This window comes from Taeniopygia guttata, chromosome 10 (genome assembly GCF_048771995.1).
Source record: "Taeniopygia guttata chromosome 10, bTaeGut7.mat, whole genome shotgun sequence".
In the NCBI taxonomy this organism is placed as follows: Eukaryota; Metazoa; Chordata; class Aves; order Passeriformes; family Estrildidae; genus Taeniopygia; species Taeniopygia guttata.
In genome coordinates, this window is record NC_133035.1 from 10,369,095 (window position 1) to 10,390,826 (window position 21,732).

At 38.8% G+C, this 21,732-nt stretch overlaps 1 protein-coding gene across 8 annotated transcripts in view; it reads right to left on the reverse strand.

The window, feature by feature from the left end:
• FBN1 (fibrillin 1) overlaps nt 1-21,732 on the reverse strand; it is a 146,066-nt gene that overhangs the window by 109,026 nt on the left and 15,308 nt on the right. For all 8 annotated transcript variants that reach the window (XR_012057640.1, XR_012057641.1, XR_012057642.1 and 5 more), the window contains exons 3-6: nt 20,884-20,966; nt 19,874-19,972; nt 13,283-13,378; nt 11,663-11,758 (exon numbers count right to left, since the gene is read on the reverse strand). Coding sequence is in view for 5 of the 8 variants with exons in the window: in XM_041718294.2 (XP_041574228.1) it covers nt 11,663-11,758; nt 13,283-13,378; nt 19,874-19,972; nt 20,884-20,966 (374 nt within the window). In the remaining 3 variants the exon portion in view is untranslated. The remainder of the gene's footprint in view (nt 1-11,662; nt 11,759-13,282; nt 13,379-19,873; nt 19,973-20,883; nt 20,967-21,732) is intronic.

The following is a 21,732-nucleotide window of genomic DNA, read 5'->3' on the forward strand; positions in this document are numbered from 1 at the left end:
AGCCATTCCCTGCAGGGTTTTGGCAATAGTTTACACTAAGTGGCAAATCATTACTGCTTTAGGTATTTCTTGAAATGCCAGTCATCTTGAACTCTTCTGGTATTTCCTGGGATGCATGGGCAGTTGCCTAGAAATTCTGTATGTGGTATTTGATGCAAAATCACTGTGTAACATTTTATAAGATTACCTAAATATTTATGAACAAAGAATAAAAGTCATATATGCATATGCACAAACCCCATCTAATTTGTTTAAATAAGTTCAGACATTAAAAAACTCAATTCTCATATCAAGAATTCCTTCAGCAGACAAACATGAAGCAGTCTCTCAGTAGTGGGAAATGTGAAAAGAAGCTCCTGTAAGCTGTACTCCATACAACTCCCACTGAAGTGTCAAAACTACCCTAAGTTTTCTCAGTAAGTTTCTCCTCCATTATGCTGAATTTGAAGGAAGTGTATTTATTCATTCATTTATTCAAAGAGGACCAGGATACCAGTCCTAATATGTTAGGGGGATAATTGACTCAGAGATGCAAAGGCTTGCTGCTGCTGCAGAGTAACAAAGAGAAATTCCTCCCAGCTTGAACTGAAATGGACATCAACAACGTAGGCTGCAGGAAGTTGTTATTTCTACTCAAAATTCTAAACAGCTGTTTTCAAGGCAGATTAAAAGATTTTTCAATATTTGGATTCAACTCAAGAGCTTTATCTAATGCATACTTTGTATTTGAGTATTTGTTGAATTAGAAATTTAATAGAGCAGCTGAGTATTTTAAAATCTTTTGGAAGATGTGAAAAAGGGATGTGAACTCTAGCACACCCTGTAAAACATAAATTTCTTACCAAAAGAATATGTTATTCATGTGCTCTGTACATTAGGTCAATTATTACTCACTTTCTTTGGAGAACCACCAAGTGCCTCCACCCTTTATAACAGAGCACTGTAATCAACTATAGTAAGAATAGCAGAATTATTTTAATACACACCGGTGGCTCAGGCCTGAGCTCAAGAAGGTTTGAACAGTAAGAGACTAAGAAGGATTTGCCATCATCTTTCCTTTTTAAGAGGGAAAGAAATTAATGTTTCCTTGTACACCTTTGTAAATAATTTCAATTGCACATAAATAGGGAACAATTTATAAAAGGGAATGCTTTAAATTTGGCCTCCAATTTAAACACTTCTGTTATTTAATGACAAATTCCATAAACAATCTGATACTAAAACTTCTTCCACAGCATTTCATTTCTGCTAACCCAGTTTAACCTCTCATCTTCCTTGCACTCAGCAGCTGTACAAAGCACTTCTTTTGTACTGACTTCAGCAAGTGACTGAAGTGTTAGTGCTAGATTGAAAATGCCTTCTAAAACCATGACTTTTGTATTGAATTTGGAACCAAGTTTGATACAACTTGTACTGTTATTTTAATATAGTATCACCTTTCATAAAACCATATCTTTTTGGGCTCCTGCTGGGACCTGAGAACTGAAATAGCACAAGGTTTAATGCATGGCACTTCATTTTGTCCAGCCTGGCTCAGGCCAAGAGAAGCATTTCAAATTATTTAGATAACCACACAGATTAAATACCCAGCAAGATAGCTTGCTAAGTCATTCATCATTTGCCATTCCTGGCCTGTGCTTGTGTCTAGCAATGTTTTCACTAGAAGAGCCATTCAGATGAATGGAATGCACATCTCCACTGAGTCTCCCCTGCTTAAACAGCAGTCTAAAAACGTCTCAACCTACCTCCAATGCTCTTTTCCCCAGATATTTGAAAACTGGCTAGATCCTCTCTGTCATCATCTTCTTGCCTATCTTCCCTTCTCACCTGTATCTCTTGCTTTTGCTTTATGAGCCTTATAATTATACCAAATTTCAGTGTATTAAAATATTATCATCTCTTTACTTCAATCCCTCAAAAAGTTCACAAATTGTCCTCTTATTACTCTAACCCCTCAACTCAAGAACCAAGTAGCTGGAATTAGTTCACACCACAGGGTGTAATTCAAGTTCAGACATAAACTCTGCATCATTAGGCTATATCTTACCTTAAAGGTTATTGGAACTGAAGTAACTTAACATAAACTCTCCTGTCACAGAATCCTTTCACAGAGGTGGATCACTCAGCTCTTTTCTCACTGCAGATCTTTTGGCCTTTGAAGCCTGTGGCTTGGAAGTAATTTTTGACCCTGTGGCTTCTTCTGAAGTCTGTATTAATCCAACTGTAAAGCTGCCATACTTGCATTTTACAAACCTCTCCAAGTTACCACCCATACTGTCTCACCAGGACATGGAGATTCTCATAAAAGCTTTCATCATATCCCAGCAGGACAATTATACTTCACTGGTTGCTGGTTTTACTATTACCTCTTTTAAACATTTCAAGTCCAAGTAGTGTTCTGTCACTGTACTGTTCAACTGAGCTAAGACATCTGGACAATCCAGACAAGAGACCAGTCCAATGGCCCTTGAAGAAACAGTTCAGGTGTGTTTCACTTTAAGAGTCACCTTAATTGCACTTTAAAGACAGCATGCTCTTTCCACTGTATGTTTACCACTTTTTCTTGCTGTAGTTTTCAGAAACATAATCAAACAGGAGCTGTTGAGATACTAAAATCTCCCATCACTGAGGTACTCAGCTGCTTCCTAAATCAGGTGAAATTATCAAGTACTTAATAGATCTCCCCATCTTTTTGTATTAAGAGACAAGCAGGTAACTACAATAAGTGTCAAGTGCAAACAGGAAAACTCTCCTGACAATGTGTCTGGAGTTATTGGTATTACTTGGATTCAAAACCATTCCCTATCATTCACCCCGTGAACCACTGTAGTTTTGTCAACTTATTCTTTATTTTTAAACTGACTGTTCCACTTTTTAAATTTTATTAGTCAAGTACATCTAATGTCCTTAGCATAACATGTGCTTTCATTTCACAGCACTCAATCAATCACTGCCACAGGAAAAACACTCTCTGGATAACAGAACACACAAATAAGAAAACAATGCAGATGATCTGGAATTACGAACACTTGGATAATGTTAGCACTGGACCTTCATTAAATAGCTAATAGGTCTGAATGGTACAGCTAGAGGTGTTACAAATCACAGATTAACACATATTTTAGCACATTTCCCACAGTCCTGGACAATCCGCTCCAACTGATCCTGTTTGAGCAGGGGAGTTGGACTAGGTGATCTAAAGAGTTCCCTTCCACCCTAAGCAATTCTGTAAGCTGAAATACAGTTAGAAATTACCCTCTCACCCTGTAAATCTTACAGTTCTGTTTTTTAAAAGAATGTAAATGCATTGTTTGATAGGCAGGAGTTACCCCACTAACAGCAGACATGGTATTTTGGTGTGCTGCCTGTTTTTGCCGGAGATAAACTGATTTTCCAAACCTTGCTGAAAATTCAGCTATCAATAGATTCAATGGAGCAATTGTAAGTAATGGGACTGAGATAAAATGATCTAGAGCAAAAGCTGAGGGCTTAATCTTGAGACCAAGGAATACTATGAGGTCCCTGTGCATACAGAAATAAGGAAAATGGTAAGTCTTGTAAAATATCACTGAACTTAACAACCACTGCAATGCCAGCAAGGACGGCTCTGGCTTTGTCCCATGCTGTGTGCAGTGGTGCAGGATGAAAGCATCAGCCACCACTTCCCCACAGAGGCAACAACTGTGAGCATACATGTTTCTCCTCAGCTCCTGCTTCCCTATGACTGTCAACACCTCTGTGTCAGAAGAAAAAAGCCCTAGAGGGTCACAGAAGACCATTCATTCCAGGGAGTAAGGAGCAAATGGGGACAGCACTGAACACCTGGCAATCATTGAGTAAACTTTGCAAAAAATATAAACATTGAGGACAGGATCATTATAAAACATGACTGAGATCACTTGGTGAGCCAGGCTTACTTCAGTTAAATGCTTTTTAAAAATTCAGGCACACACTAAGTTAAACATTCAGGGACAAGTATAACAGTGCAGAGACCAGTCTTTCAGAATGGGAGACCTAAAATCTGAATTAGACCACCACAGAAAGAAATGAGGGCTATGGCACAGCAGACTCAGTTCCATTAACCTAGCTGTGCTAGTTTAGCTTGGGTAACACCGTCAACAAATACAAAGGAAATGTATAACACCACAATCAAAACTCGGGTGCTTAAAATGGTTTACATTTCTTAAAATATAAACCCACATGTACATATGTGTAAACACACATGCATTTTTAATAATTTTCATGCTTTTTTTAAATTATGTATCCATAGCCTTTGCACACCTTCCTACAGGGAAGGAAATACTGAATCTTGGCTTTGTTATGTAGAAAAATTTCACCTTTCTTCCCAAAAGAAGTTTCTTGTGGATAAAGAGTGCAAAGCCAGGCTCTGTTTTACAGCATAGCAGAATTTGGAGAGTGATATTTCTCTTGGGGCTCCTTTCTTTTCAGACCATATTTAGGCCTCTTTTCTTTTCCTACAGCGTTTCTCTAAAGTGCCAAACTGTACAAGCTATCATGAAAAAAAAAAAATAAAAACTACTCAGTCATTATTCATGAACCTCTGATGGGCAATTGGAAGTGAGAATGTGCCTGCTCTTAGGTAGTTGTTTCCCACAATTTTTTGCCGCTTTTATGCTGATACAGGGTAGATCTCTTTCTAAATCTAACAGCTTACTTTAGAAAAGTTTTGTTTTTACACAGATTTCAACAGCTCTTGTATAAATACATAGCAAAAAAACTTACATGTGTCAAAACAGTTACACTGACCACTTTGAGCACCTCTCTTTAAGATGCATTTTCATTAGCATTTTGCAGCTGACCTACATAAAAGAATTGTTTTACTTGGAAATGCCTTCATCAGTTTACCCTTTCATTAGGCTAGATCTATGTTTTAAAAGAGGTTTCTTTTCTTTGTTAGAACTGGACATCAAGAAAGTTTTAGATCACTTGTAAAAACAAAGAAAATAACTCACAAACTCAACTGAGGCATCCTGCATACTGATACTTGCTTCTGTGGCAACTCTAACAAAAATTCTCAGCTTACCAGCCCAAGAAGAAAAAAAAAACTATGAATGGGTGATTCACAAGGAAAACATTTGTTTTCACATAACAAATAAGAGGATTTCAGGTAGCGGTGCTTTCTTGTATCAAAATATATTGCAGCCCAGAGAAGGAGTAATTTTATCCATAAACAGCTAAATAGGCATTGTTAGGTAAGTTCTCAGCTGCATTTACTCATTCCCTATATTATGTCCGACTCTGGGAGTCACCATTTCAAAGGCAGCTTTTCTTTGGAAAGTTCCATGAGAAATCAGTTGTGGCCAGCTATTTTATTTTTTACAAGTTTTGGCTGAAATTAGAAAAATGGGCCTGGTAAAATGGTACTAAGAGGGGAACAGCAGCCCTAAGATACACATTCTGAAGGCCTCAAATGTAACATCATGCTGCAATGACAACCAATATCAATAAAAGCTGATTCAATCTTTCAGCGTGCACACACACACAAAAAAAAAAACTTACTCTTGTGATACAACACATGAGAGGGATTCTTTCCAATTCTCCCTGGAACACTGCAGAGCAGAGATCTGGCAGTGTAGGCCAGTCAGGGAAGCTACAGCTTTCAGCTGTCTGCACTGTGTATACAGAAGTTATAGCTGTATGATCTGCATTCAACATCCCATAATCTCTTCATGTAGGCAACTTCTACAAAGCCTCTCCTCCACTCTTCCTTTCTCAAGACACTACAAGGCAGACAGCAAGAACCACATACAGGCAAAGCCAGCACAAGGTCCAGCCCGGCTGCAGGGAGAGCTGAACCCAATTTTTTTGCACAGCAAACAGGAGCCAGCAGCTGCCCGCAAAGCTGGAGGTAGGAGTCAGGTTCAACAACAAAGCTGTTTGCAGTACCAGAAAGGTACTGCAAATGATCTAGTGACTCTCCTGTGAGTCCTTTCAATGTCCTATATACAGAACCAAATCACAAAGATTAGAACAATGTAGCTATTTCATTTAGATGTTATAATGATAATTTATACCAAATACAGACTCCACAATTTGTGATTAAATTTGTATGCATCTCCACTGCTGCGACTAAAATCAAAACAAAGCAAAGTCCAAACAATACTTTACTGCACATCTAAAGGTCAGTGTCCTTAGCAGCCAATCAAGAAAGCATGGAAATATAAAAAGGTCTGCCAAATAGCTGAATGAAAACTTTAGATTTGTTTGAGTGAAATCAAAACTCAATTTGGAACAAAATGTAAATGTTCGGCTTTGTGTACAAAAGTTGGAGCCCTCACATCTCACAAGAGACCTAAGCCATATGTACTTAATCATTTATGGATCTTGATTAAGCTTATAAGCATATATCTGAAGAAAATTTTAGAACTGGCTATATGATATTTTAAGACACACAAAACATAGAGCAAGCAACACAGGACCAGTTATGGGGTGAACATGCAAGGACCAGAACAATGGATAAAAGCCTTCCTGTACGTAAGATCCCTAAACATGCTTTTTGGCACCAAATAACAGACTGAGATGAGTCCTGACTTCTGATCCAGAGATCTATTGATTATATTGCTAAGTATTACAAGCCACCTAAATCACACACAATCATTCTGTAGAGGCTGACTTCTCGTCCATAAAGTTGCAGCTTCAATTTTAAAAATTAAAAAACTCATCCAGTTAACTCAACCCCTTTTTTAGAAAAGATAACCCAAAGGAATTTTTATTCTAAAACTGAAGGACATCAAGGTGACAACATATAATGAAATTATTTTAAAGTCAGTAGAACATCACTCTGTGACTAAATACATTGATCATCAGTCTGAAGCCATTTTTCATAACTTTTCAGGGGGGAAAAATGTGTGCAAGAGTCCTTATTGCAGGCCTTCAAGTTTAGCCATCCTTCAGTTTGTGCTATAACATTGTACATGCACGCATTCATGTTACAGGGCTGCAGAAATTACATGTCTATGTCAACAGATGTGTTTCTTGGAAGAAAGCAACAGAAATCAAGTTTATTCAAATGTTTGCCAGCTACCATATGCTGCAATACTACTTTAAATGTAACATAAGGCTTTGGGAACATACTTTTACTGCTATCTACACTTTGTTATTTACTTTCCATTTAGACTAAATACCAGAGACGGGGCACACTAAGGGGTGCAGTGTCCTCTTTGTAAAAACATTCTACCCGTTGTAGTATTTAGAAAGGAAAAAAAATATACAGAGCCCTACATTACTCTTGACCACTTTCAGTGGCTGCACTTTCATAGGGAGGCTCCAGGAAAGATATTTTTACATATGGCATTAATTCTGGGAACTTTTAATAATGGCCAAATATAATTAAAAATTATGCAAAAATTCCTGCCATGAAGAGAGCAGTACAGAAACAACTCTGTTTGAAGAAAAAGCAATCGTTTGCTCATATTCTGAGTCCATAAAAAAACAAAACACACGTGGTACGTTTTTAATATTTGAACTACATCAGGCCCAATTCTGCTCCTATGCGAAGCGAGTGGCAAAACTCCAGAATGCAGCAGGATTGAGCCCCTGATGTTGTCACAAGCATTCAAATAAACAAACAGGTCTGTAACACATTCTAAGCTTCCACTGTGTTCCTCTAAATGAATCCAGAAAGAAAAAGAAAAGCCCATTTCATTGCATTTCTGCAATACAAGGATAACAACAATGTACAACCTTCTATTATATAGAACTCACCCTCTTAAAGTATTTGCACCCAAATGTCTAAAGAGGAACAGTTTCGAAGAGTCAAGAAAATGTTTGTGCACAAATTTGTAGACAGCTCTACCAAATCTGTTTTTTGATCTTCCTGAGTTCCTAACATGATTTTTTCTCTGGACTTTCATAAAGTGCAAGATACAGGGATGTTTTTACATGACCCAAATGTGGGCATCTCCCACAGCCAGCTAAATCCCGTAGGCTCTTTTGCAGACAATAGAAAGAGCTGTCAATGTTCTGAATCATCCTCAGGGAAACATAAGCTAAGTCTCTGCTCTCAGTCTCTTCAGCAACTCTAAAAGAAACTGCAAAATCTGAAACTCACTCAAGTTATTCAGCATTAACAGTAAAATAGCATAAGGATGGCATCTAGTTTTTAACCAGTGGGAGAAATTTTACTTTGTCCATATCTTCATTTTCTGCTATCTGTGATTTCATTCATAATATGGTAACTGATAAACTAAAAGCTGAGTGCATCTCTCAGATCTTAATTAACTCTGAAAGCTTGGGCCAAAATCCAGCAAGGCCCTTATGCACTTGCATAATTCTAAGCATATTGACATCTTGGGTTTGAACTTACAAGCATGTCAAAGCCCATCACTGGACCATTGCCAGACAACTCAGCACCTTCCTAAAAGAAGTCCCTGAAGTTCAATTTTTAACTGAGGCAATATCTGTGAAATATTTTCCTTTCTGGGCTATGTATTTTAAATGTGTCTTAAATGGCTATAGGAAGCATTCCCAACTCCACTACACTTTTACTGCTGAGTTTATGCCAAGTCCATCTTTTTGAACACTATTCCACAGAAAAGCCAGGTCTGTTGTTTTATGACGCAGCTGCATACATTTGACAGTATGTCCAGGCAGCTTCTCCTGATCTGGAAAGGAGCCAAACACCACACACAACAGCTCAGGAGTTAATGATACATGTGCACCAGGATAAAGTTATTGATCCAGTTCTGGTGAAGCCTGTCTCACCAGTGACATGGCATAAACTCCCAGGACACAAAGAGGAACTCCACTGATAAAAGTGAATCTCAAAATTCCTTATGCTCACGTTTATAGTGTTTTACACTAAGATTAACACTTCTAAGACATACAAAAAAGTGCCAAACGGTCCAAGGCCAACTGCTACCCTCTCAAAGAATGACTGAATAAATACATAGAAATACTCATGCCACAGATTTGATGGTGTTTCTTAGACTTTGAAAGCAGTGGGTCTTTCACCAGATAAAGCCCTTATCTACACAGAAATCTTGCAGATCTTCATTAACAATCACATGGCTGACATTTACTGACGTAATGTATGGAAAAGCTACTTAAAACAGGAGACACTGTTTCAGAATGGAGCTACACAACTTGTCTCTGTAGCTAAGAAACTGGATCTAATTTTGTTCCAACCACCTGCAATATTTTAAATGTTTTCCCTATCACATTATTAGAAGAACCACACATGTTTGGTTGCCTCGACATTTTATTCAAGTCATTTCTGAGTTATGACATATGTAGCAAAGGCTGGAATATTCTTTGGTGTGTGACATATGTGCCACAAACACTCTTTGACTGTTACTGTTAGTTGATGCTTGTAGAGAAAAGCACTGGGTGATACACAGCAGTAAATTACTTCCATAACTGTTAGTTTGTGGGATGGCATAACCTAGAAGTCAAATCACAGCCAAACAGATGGAGAATGTGTATGCCACAAAACTGTATCACTTCACATTACATTTATATTCAGAAATGGTGTTTTCAAAACAATCTGCTTCTCTTGCTTCTGCCAGAAATGGCGTAGTTTAAGACACTCTTTCTCTTGAGTATTTTCCTTCCCCCACCCCCCACCACTCCATGCACAAAGATGCTTTGGTTTTGTTTCCTCCCCTCTTTCCTTTCTTTCTAATAAATATACTATTTTACTGTACAAGGCATGAATCTTGTCAATTTACTGGCTAACATCCATTCACATGTACATCAGAAGCCCACCAGGGAGTGTCAAATCCACAGAACTTTCCAAAGCCAGATTCAAAATATGGACCTCTTACTTAGCTGACAGCTGTGGAAAATCATATGCAGCCAGACAACTCCCCAATGACCACACAGGTGCATGTGCTGAACAAGGCAAGTTATTCTAAGACCAAGATTAGTTTATACTTGAAAAGTTATCTTCAGAAAAAGTTTTTCTCATGGCATAATGTGATTCTGAGACCAAAAACCACCACACCCTTTTTAGAGGAGGGGAACATATTAGCTCAGCTAGGTAGAGAGGCTGCAGGAAATCTGTGAAAGCAGCCAAATTTCAGAGGTTTTCTGGGAAGATACGACAATCATTTGGCCTCAACACAGCAAGCTAGCATTAACCAGGACTACTACAGCTCATTAATGTCTACTTTCTCTTTTATTGATAACTATAAAATCAAACACGTGTTTTAAGCTATAAACTGCCTATGGACAAGGCATGTAAGTTACAGATTTCCACTTCAATTATGCTCCATAGCACACATGTAATTTCAGGACAGTTTGACTTGGCTCAAATGGCTCTGTGCCACCAGTTTCTCACTCCACCCACCACCAGGAAGGAGCCCTGAGGGACAGGACTGAAGCTGTTACCAGGACTCAGCCTAGAAACTTGCCCTAATGAAGTGGAGTCAAACTGGTCCCAGACCAGGAACGCAGAAGTACCACTAAACAATCTTCTTCTGAACATACACTTTACATCTTTTCACCAGACAGAAGGCTCAAGCAGTAACTGCTTGCAATTCCAAGTCTTTGCAGTAATATTCAGTGGATTCTCACCTATAAGCATTTATGCTCTTCAAACTTAGGAACTTTAACCTAATTGCCCATTCCTCTTACTCTTCTCCAGCAGTGAGATCCCATGATTCAGAACTGAGCTACGTTTCAATCCTTGGAAAAATCTCACTATTGGTTTGAGCTACTTTTATAAAATATGAGTGGACATCTGTCACAACTTCACACAGTGTCAACACAGCAATTTTATCTGCTGCAGGGAGTGTTGGAAATACCAGATTCATCAGTTTAAGCATAGGAAAAAAAACTTTGGTCCCCTCAGAGTTGTTGTTCTGTCATCCACCTATGCTGCCACATAGAAAAGCTAACTGTTACTCCTCCAGCTGCAGCACTGACACACTCACTGACAGAAATTTCATGTGCTAAACACATCCTCTACATGGAAGCTCAAAATCAGATTATTAATGTCTATTCTGTCCCAGGTTCACAGAGATGTACCACAACCTGTTATATTAATAGAATGTATGAATTTTGACTATACAGACCAATTGCTCTGACAAATGAAAATATTTTATTTGCATTTTTATAAAACTCAACAGGATTATACCCAAACATTGTCCACTGTACTGCTCACAAATGAAACGTTACATTGGTTTAATAACCTGAAAAAAATCCACATACCATATAAGGCACTTGGTATCGTGTTTTCATTTGAAGATTATCACTATGGATATGCAACTAAAAAGCTAAATTAAAAATAATAAATTTGTACAAAATGGAAAAGAGAATTGAATAAACTCTGCAAAAGAAAACATAACAAAGACAGAGGCAAGATGCTACTCATCACGTATATCAGATTCAAAGACCTTTTCTGATTACTTAGAAACTGAAGTTTGAGCAAAAGCACACAAACACTTTCATTTGCCACCTCTTCCACTGGAGTGTTTGCATCGCAAAAAAAGCAAACAGTTACATCTGTGATTCATTCTGGCCTCTCTCCTTATGAAGTTCACATACTTCTAGAAATGCTACTTATAATTTATTTTCTGTCTTGTGACCAACAAAAACAAACACAACCAATTCAGCTATAGAACACAATAGGTAATGGCCCAACAGCCCTACTGCTAGAGGTGTTGGAACATAATTATTCCCACTGATTTAGGGCACATACCTCTCTCACACTGGGGTCCAGTAAAGCCATACGTGCAAGCACATCGGTTTGGAGCTACGCATCTCCCTCCATTTAGACATCCATTTTCACAGACAGCTGTATCAAAGGGAAGGCAAGAGTAATCTTTACTGAGCTGTTTTCAGAAAGACATGAAGATATGTACTTGGCCAATTTAGGTAAACTGGTAAAAATGGTAAACATACCAAACTCTTTTCCTAGAATCTACTTTATGACCTTCTACTTCTTCCTGGCCTCATCAGTACCATAAGCTCATCTTTTCAAGGGAGCATAACACAAATACAGGAACAACCACAGCTTTTCTGACCTCTCAGAGCCTTTCTCTTTGGGATAGCTGGACAATCCCATAACTTCAAAATAATATCTCTTTCAAACTGGTAACAAACAAATATGGATAGAGATTGTAGAGAGAAGACACAGAGGAATATTTCATCTCTAAATCCTCAAATGTATTTGTTCCTTCTGTAATAATCCAGTATTAAAAGGCAGTTTGTTGGTGTTAAATAAATTATTTTATTAACTAGGCTTGCAAAATTGAATCAATATGTATTCCATGTTAATTCAAGACACTCCTACTCTGAATCTTCCTCTGCTGTCACTAGCTTCAGAAGTCAATTTTTTAATAATAAACTCCAAAAGCAATTCTTCTCAGAAATAATCAGAAAATACAACATGCGCATGAAAAAGGAGATTTTAAATACAATTTGATGTTCATTGAGTAATGTTATTCTTTGTTCCGTTTCACATTCACTTCAGTAGAAAGAAGATTTCCATTTATCCTCTTTTATCCACTTGATATTTCACAGTGAAGGCAGAAATGCAATTCTTAATCCTTTCACCATGTGATCCTCCTCCAGATTATTAGGGTAAATTCCTCATCCCACTGAAGTTCATGTAAAGTGTGCCATTGATTTTGACAGAGCACAACAGGTTTTCATTAAATGAGCTAAACACATTTTCTGTGTCAGACCAGTATTTCACTAGATAGCAATGTGACAGCCTTGGTTAAAAGCAGTGTCTACATCCTTATTTGAGTTACTTCACAGCATTCCAGCCAAGAAGAACAAGAGAGCAACAGAGTCTGTTTGGGAGAGATTTCAAGCAGCAGATCCAGGAATGCTTTTGACTAAGGACTGATTGAGGAAATTTTAAAAATCTGTCAACCAACTCTAATAAGAAAACCTCAAAATTTCTGATGCATACTAGCTAATTCTGATGCAAACACTGAAAACAAGATTTTTTTATTAAAAATCCTAATTTTATCTTTAAAATGAGAACGGAATCCCATGTAAAATTTAGATTTATGACCCACTGCTCTAGTGGGTGAGAAGTCCTGGAGGTCAATGGGAATTATGGCAGTGTGAAATCTACAGGATCAAGTGATATTCAATTATTATGAAGTCACATGATGTTTATTTTTATAGTCTTGATCAGTAAGACTTCACTCAGCATTCATTACAAAATCATGTATTTTTCTGTAAAATTTCACTATATCTGGTCTAAAACAGCTCAAGTTCAGCAGCTGAGGTTTAGTGCTAAAGTGTCCAACCCACACATCACAGAATTACTTAACAGCATCTACATTCCTAGGAGTGTACTTACGCTGTCCACAGTGAGTTCCTGTGTATCCCTTCTGACAGAGGCAATGGTCATCACTGCAGCTACCCCCGTTCATGCACCGGATGTTACAGTGTTGGACTTGAAAGGAAAAAAGATTTTCCTCAGTTAAATCAAACCAGTCAGAAGCACTTTACTGTTTGCTAAAGGTAAACTTTTTTTTTTTTTTTTTTTTCTTTTAGGGATTGATTCTGTGAACCAGAAAGTTTTAGAAGTCAACAATGCACATTTTAGGACAGATACAGAAAATGGCACTACAGAACACAATATAGATTTAGAGCTCCTAAGGAATATAGGACATGGTGCATGATGCACCCTCTAATTCAAATGAAGTCAAAGGCATTTCATATGAGCATAAATCCTCAACATTTCCTTCCTAGTTTGCAATTATGAGAAAAAGCCTTCAATAAGGGAAAAAAAACTAAACTTCTGGCAGACAGCACCATTAGAAAGGGAGTCTTATCATCTGGGAAGCGGGGGAGGGAAGTATTGAAGGGAAGCATGTAAGGAAGCTCCTGAAGACAGCCCTGTTCTGCTAACACATGCAACACAACAAGCTGACCTGGCCAAGTAGGATTTTTTGCATAAAAAAAGAGAAGTAACAGAGTTATTTCTTTCTGTATGCCAACTGTGGGCTCACCCCACCAGTAGAGCTGCTGTGCTTGTGAGCTGCAGAGCTCCCAGACAGCCCTTCCCCAGAGTCAACAACCTTTCCCTCCCAATGGCAGAGGCAGGGGAGCAGCAGCACTCTCTCCTCAGCTGCAGCCCTGCCACTTACAATGCCTAACAGACAGCTTAAGTCCCATGCCAATAAACATAATGTCTCTGAGTAATTTTTCTAGTAATAAGGGCAAATATAGCTCTTAACTAGATGTTGGGAGCAACTAAAAGTATGTCAGGCTCTTCATAAGGCATAGAGAAGTGGGCAGGTCTCCCAGCAAAGCGAAGTCCTTCCTGCTGTCCAACACAGCTGTGAACTGGGGCCTGTACTCCAATAAGCAGCTGGGAAATGGCTTTCCTCTTAACGGGAACCACATGAAAGGCTCCTCCCCAGATAGGATTACAGTCTAATCAGCAGCTCAGTAGATTGTAGATGGAGCTCTGGATACCTACACCACGCTGTCTGAAATGTTCAAGACTGAAAAATGGAAATTGCATGTCCCGTCAGAGCCTGCAGCTAACAGGTGCCATGCCAAACACCAAATTTTTCATCTCACACAAAACCCTTAGGCATCATTTGGCTTTTAACAGTTCAGAAGTATGTGAATATAATTTTTTTTCAAGTAGAAATAATAATTTTAACTGTAATGCCTTCTATAACAATATGATTCCACAAAACAGAAGTAAAATATACAACTGGAGAAAGAATTTAAAGTAAACTAGCATTTAAAACACTAGTAACCTTAATTCTAAAATTATAAAAGCAAAAACTGTGTATTACATTTCTTATGTGTCTAATAGTTATTATATATCTTTGTTCTGCTTTGGATGTACTTCAGTACTTCAAGCAACAAAAATGTACCAACATTCCTCAATAAAAAGTAAAATTGTCTGCAAATACAGAGTGAATATCTGGTTAAGATTTTTGGACAATGTCCTAAGTAGGTCAGAAAAAGGTGTATAGTTACTTTAAAATGTGTAGTTCAACTAACTTTATACAATCTTAGAAAAACAGAGGGGATTACAAAAAGCATAGGAAATGATATCATCTGTCAAGCAGGGAAGGAACTTAAAAACCACAAACTGATTTCAATTAGAGCAAGCTATGCCAAGAGCTAATTTCCATTCCCACATGAAGACCAAAGCTATTTAAGTAGTTTGAACTACATTTGAGATTAAAAGGTTAACAGTAGCTTAAATTATAATTTTCATATTATCTGTTCATGTATAAATAAAGTATATTTCTTCATTTTGGGATACACAAAGTTTCCATAACTTGTCTTACTGCTTCTTAAAATAGCTTTTCCAAGGTAAAATACTTCTTCCTCCTTTTAAAACTAAAATCATTATGGGAGACTGCTGGGATACCCAGTCATCCTTACTTAAATGAGCCATTTAAATCAGTGAGCTTTCTCTCCTATTACCAGGCAAGAGGATCACTGACATAGGCAGTAAATTAATAACTTATTTTCTGCCCTCTTTTGTGGGAATGCTGGAAAGAGTACTTCCAAAATCATACAGACTATTCTGTAATATTATCCTTCCAAAAGTTTATAGAAACACATTCAAAGGCTGTCTGGAGCTCAGATGATGATGTTAAAAATGCATTTTTGAAAACTAGCATATTAATGCAGGTCCAGGTTCTCTTTTCTCAGCTATATCAACAATCCTATTAATGTCAGTGGAGATATTCCGGTAAATGAAACAACCTGTTCCAAGGTATCACAGAGACTGACAGAGACTCAAAGAAAAAGCACAGGAATTACTATAAGGCTGGTGAATCAATGCATATAGCTTTGCCTTATCTTGGCATGCACAGGAAATGTTAACATTAATAAATGGTTGCTTTTAATCAATTATTGTTCTTTTTCACATCCAATTTGTAAACAGTCTGCACTGGAAATGTCTGAAGTCAAAACAGGAATTACTGCAGGAACACAACTTTATAAATCTGCAAAAGAGCCAGCAAAACCATACATATCCACACAGGCTTTGTGTGTGGGCGACAGTTGTGTTTTTTATCAAAGTGCTGCCCTCTTAAGCATAACAATTCCTGACTTTTTAAACAAATACCCAGCAAAACCGAGTAAAGACTTCATCACACCCAGAACACTGCCACAAGCAGAACCGCTGATGGAACGTGCAGGAGCTCACCAAGCAGAGGAAAGGTACCACGCGTGCTGTCCACTCTGCGATCCCACCAAGAACCGTGAGGCGGGAGCTCTGCAGCCCTCAGGCGGGCCCAGCAGCGGCGCCGCCGGCACCTGAGTCCCAGCGCGGCCGGCGGGCACGGCGGGACAGGCCGGCTCTGCCTCTGTGCCACTGCCGAGGAAGCGCTCCCAGCCCCGGCCTGCATGACGCAGGGCTTTGCCTGCCAGGAGCTGTAAACAAGGAATGACGGCCGCATCGCATCCCAGATGCTCGGCGTGCTTTCTCTGTCGAGTGACTGACTCAGGAGAGAGATGGCAGCTAGCGCCAAGGCAGGATACGAGCCTGCTGCCCCACAGCCCTGCACAAGGCATAGGCAAAATCTGCAGTACCCGCAAAAACTCTGGGAACATTCGATATTCAAGCCCTTACAGCACCTCTGACAGTAGAATACCACAGATGGGGCTGAGCTCCAGGTTTTACTGTCATTGAGCAGACATCTCCCACAGCAGCCGAGGAGTGGGGTCCCAGGCTCAGTCCCACACCACGGGCAGTCCCTGAGGAAGATTCCGGGCAGGAAGGCTCTGAGGAGGAGTTCAGTCCTCGGCTGTGCCTCTGATGCTGCTGGCAGGGAGCAGAGCAGGCCCTGCTCTGGATATGGACACTCCATGCCTCCACAGCCATCACCCCAGGCACCTACCACAGCTGCCCCTGTCACAGCTCCCTTTCTTCAGGGACAGCTCCATCAGCAAATGCCTTCCCTGTTTCAGCCAGCCAAAACCATTCTGCCTACAGAAGCAAAACCAGGGCCTCCGCTCAGAGACAGACCTGACCCATAACCCTGGGTCAGCCTGACACCCTCCTCCTGGTATGCCCCTGCTCCCAGAGGGGCAGAGCAGCAGCTCTAACACGTGGCAGGATCACAGAGCGTGAATGAAGCACTAAGAAGGGCCAGGCTGCAGCAGCCACGAACACGGACACGGCAGCCACAGCCCAGGCGCTGTGAAGCAGCTGCCACCACAGAGCTGGCAGAGCACGGAGCACAGGACACCTCCCACAGCACAGAGTGCTGCACAGCCACACACAGGTGCACCTGCGGTGTCAGAGCACCCGCACATCGCAGCCAGCAGCAGGGAGGCCTCCACACTTGGCACTCTTATCCCAAGCCTGCTGTAAGCACACCCAAAAATTCTCTAATTACAAAGAAATAACCACTACTCAGCCAGTAAGTTACTGATGTCACTAAAATCCCTGCTGAGAAAACCACTGGTTGATCTTTTCAACCACAAATCAGATTCCTAAAGCTGACTCTTAACCAGAAAAGTCCCAGCAACTGACCTGTATGATAATCAAACTTGGAGGCTTTGTTTTGCTCTCAAATCCACATGCTTTCCAGTCCACATTAAATATTTTGACAGACAACCAGAGTATAAGAGTCACTGCCAGTTCAGTTTCTATCTATGGATGTACCTGCTAGAAAATCCATGCCTACTACTGATTGTTTAAGTACTGAAGACACACATAGCTTAAAATATCCAAAGGACATCTCACATATCAGAAGCTATACACTTAATTCTAAGAAATCAAGGCATTTTCACTCATATTTTCTATTTTCATTCTGCATGTGACAAACATGTACCATTTATATTTGATTTTTAATTATTTAATTAGATTTTTTTATTATTTTAAAAACATATAATTAAAATAAGGTTTAATAAATGCATATTCTGACAAAATATTAACTGTTACCAAAGGTAGTTGACAGTAACCATTTGATGTCAAACAGTACTTTTTATGTTTACTTTGTTTTCTAATTGCAGATCTAAGTCATTGTGGCCTATTGTGTAAATACATATTCATGGATTTTGTCTACAGTACCAACAGCACAAATTATTTACATAAAGTATGTTCTGTAAGTACTAATGATGTGGTAAATCATAAAAATATTACACATGACTGCACAGAAGCAGTGGAGTCTCTTTTCTCTACAACTTACCAGACACTTCTGCTTTTAGAATTGGTATGTTTTAATAAATAAAGGGGATGTAACCACATAGAGAAAATGTATCTTATATTACCGCAGAAATTGAACAACTCCAATGAAGGCTAAAACTATGGAGATCCATTTCAGAAAAAGAACTACAAGAAGAATCAAAAACTTTACCCTATTTTTCTCTTGAGTCTTGACTCATAAAAGACTCCAGTGGGGCCAAAGAAAAAAATGAGGTAAGGCCCACTTGTTCCTGCCAAAGGTGCCAAAACATGTAAAAGATGCAGGGATCTATGTCTCCTTTTGTGCCCCAAAGGGTACTTGGGAGAAGGTCATGCCTTCCTTAACTGGCTTACAGGATTAAGCATAGGCACCTGGTAAAAAAGTAGCTGCAAAGCGAGGCAGGAGCACACCACCACACACATTTGTGCAGCACTTTGCACCCTTCCCTCCCTCCAGTACTCTCTGGGAACTCCATAGCTCCACATCTTCCCCGTGCTGCCCTCTCCCTAACATACATCACAGAAGTATGAGATGGGATGAACTACAAAGAACAATGTTTACCATTTTAGTACATGCCATTCCATTACATTCTGCAATTGTTAGTGCTTTTCCACTGTTACTGCATAAAAACGATGATAAAACCACAAACTGAAATGGTCAGTTATGTGGGAAACTCTTATCAACCAGGAAAGCAAAAAAATGGCAAAGTAAAAAATAAGAAGCAAAGTGGACCACACACTGAGTCTCAAGATATTCAGAACTAAAAGGATAACCACTTTGCATAATATTAGAGACCTCAGCTGAGTGCATCCCCCACTGACTTCTGTTAATATGTTGTTCAGATAGTTACAGGCATTTGTGGGAACCAGTCTACCCCAAAATTCTTTCCAGAAACTTCACATGTCATAAAAAAATCTAAATAATGTACATTCTAAGAGACAAGAACCATGTTCAAATGAGAATACAGAGTACTTTGCAGTTGACATTTCAGATATGAATCCTACTCTATATCAAACACTCAACTCATGTTTAGCCATTGAGTTCTCTGTTCATTGAATGGATTCAATTTTACTCATTTTTCCCTGGCTCTGGGAAACCTTCCTTGATAACTTGAAATACAAACATTTCTAGGAAAAGTCATCTGTCTGAAAAGTTTCATTTTCAAAGAATCTTTGTTTTTCTGATGAAAAGCTATTCCACTTAAAAACTTGAGCAACTCTGTACCTCTAGTACCTACAGAAGTATCACCTGAAGTAAGCGTTAGATTCAGAAGATACATACTGAGCCTGGCAAGGAAATGCTCTAAAGCTTGTAGGTCTAGGTAGGAGCATACAGCATACATAGTGTCTGGTTTATAATCCTTGAAGTCTGAAGGAAATTCCAAAGCATGTCAAGATCAGCCAATTGTCAAGAGTTGTCTCTCTGTCATTACAACTTTTGTCATATATATGCTCATGTCTACCAGTGAATAGAGATATTTTCCAGAAAACAAGGAGGACTAGGATTAGTGTTACAAAGTGGCAAATGAAAATAGCTTCTAATAAGACTGATTTGGGTTTGATTTGGCAAAAAAAAAAGAAGTGCTTCCAAAAGCCCATGTCTGAGTCATTCTTCAGTTTCATCATAGAAAGCTACACTTTCCTTCCTGTGTTAAAAGTATGTCTGGTGACTCAGAGGGTATTTGTCTTAAATACTGACCACTGAACTATTTTACATATCTTAGTAGCTTCACAGACTCAAAAGAGTAATATCAGATGCACAGAAGAAATACTTACTTGATTTTGAACCACAGGAGGGGGCTATCTGACCATTTGGGCATGTGCACATGTTTGGTCTAGAGCAAAATCCATCCCCACAGGAATGTCTGCAGATTGCTATTAAGAAAACATAAATGCCTTTAAAATATGTATCAAAAACCTCAAACACATAAAAAACACCTGATAGAAAATTCAGTACCATAACATAAATACCCACAAACTCATTAAACCGCATACAACAGATCCCAAAACAGTTCCTCCTGTTCATCTGCATCTTTACAGGGAGCAGCTAAGACCTAGACCTTCACCATCTGCTACGAAAAGGCCTGGGAACGTGCCACAGGCCACACTAGATATGGGGAGATTTCCTTGGAAAAGTGAAGCTGTTGTCCATTTTACCAGACCTTCTCAGAGGAAGGATGGCACTGAGGCAGCAACATAATGCTTTCTTTATTTCTGCACCACACACAGACAAGAGCAGTAATTCCCATCTGACAGCATGCTGCTGCAGGGTCTCTGGAGAGAGTCTTATCAGTCTTGGGCAAAGTGCCTTTAGGAATTATTTCTGGTACACTTCTTCTACTACACATGAATATGCATACAGCACTATGATGTATGTATATATTTATATCCCTATGTATATATTTCAGGAATATGGTCCAAAGAAGTAGAGAAAATGCATTTGCTGGGCTGATGCTGTTGCCTCCTTCCATTACTTTAAATAGATTAACATATTTCACTCACTCCCAAGAGTTCACACACCCCTTGGAACCCTTTCCTACAGACTTAAACAGAACATTTGGATGAGATTAATCTTTTGTTAAATACTGGTATCACATCACCATGTTGTAGCCCATGAAACTTTGTATATTAGCTTAATATAGTTTAAATGGTAAAGAAATCATGTACAGCTTGCTATTGAAAGCATACAGAAACACATTTCAGTTCTGGTATACAATTAAAACCACCCTGAGACACAGAAGGACAAAGATAAACATCAGTCATAACACATAACCAGATTAACTTACGGACTATGCATTGGTTTCCACCAGGTAACGTTTTCCATCCAGGGCAGCAGTAGGCATTGTAACGTGATCCACACACATTTGGTCTGAAAAACAATAAAAAGGATAAGGAAGAATTATTATTTTTTACTCAGAAATATGTTTTAGAAGTAGAAACATAAAATGGAAAAGGTAAATCAATGTATATTCACTGACATCCATCAAATGCAATATACATTTCATTAATTAAATTTAGAAGTGTTGTATGTTTTTGGCCTGCAGTTGTTGGGGTTTTTAGGTAACATACACTTCTATAAATTAAAGATAACATCACAAGCACAAAATCAAATCAGTAACATCTGAACAACAGGAATAGAATGGGGAAACCTTGTCTCACAACACTCCATAACTGAAGAAGTAACCATCCAGGTTTTTTGAGCAAAATTCACACTTAAATGAAAAATAAGCATCCAGCATCATTAATAACCACAAACTAAATCTAGTGGTCTTTGAGCGGGAATTTTTAATCTTCCTGTTGGTTTCTTTTCCTTACTCTAAAGCACTACTACTGGTCCCTATCTTTGCCATTAACAAAATTATGTATATGTGAGTGAAACATGCCAACAAGAACATTAGCCAAATAAATGTGTCAAAATATGTTAATTCTTCATTAGAAAAAATTACTTACTACCAAAACTAATCAAGGATGTGGGTGTATGTAGTGATAGGGTCCTATGAAATGAGTATGAGGGGCCTACTGCCCTCCTTAAATAATGTATCCACAGGAATTTTGCTTTCCAACCCATTCCTCTCATCCACATTAACCCTTCCAAATAACTTTATTACTAGAGTTTATGACAACTGAAAGTTGAC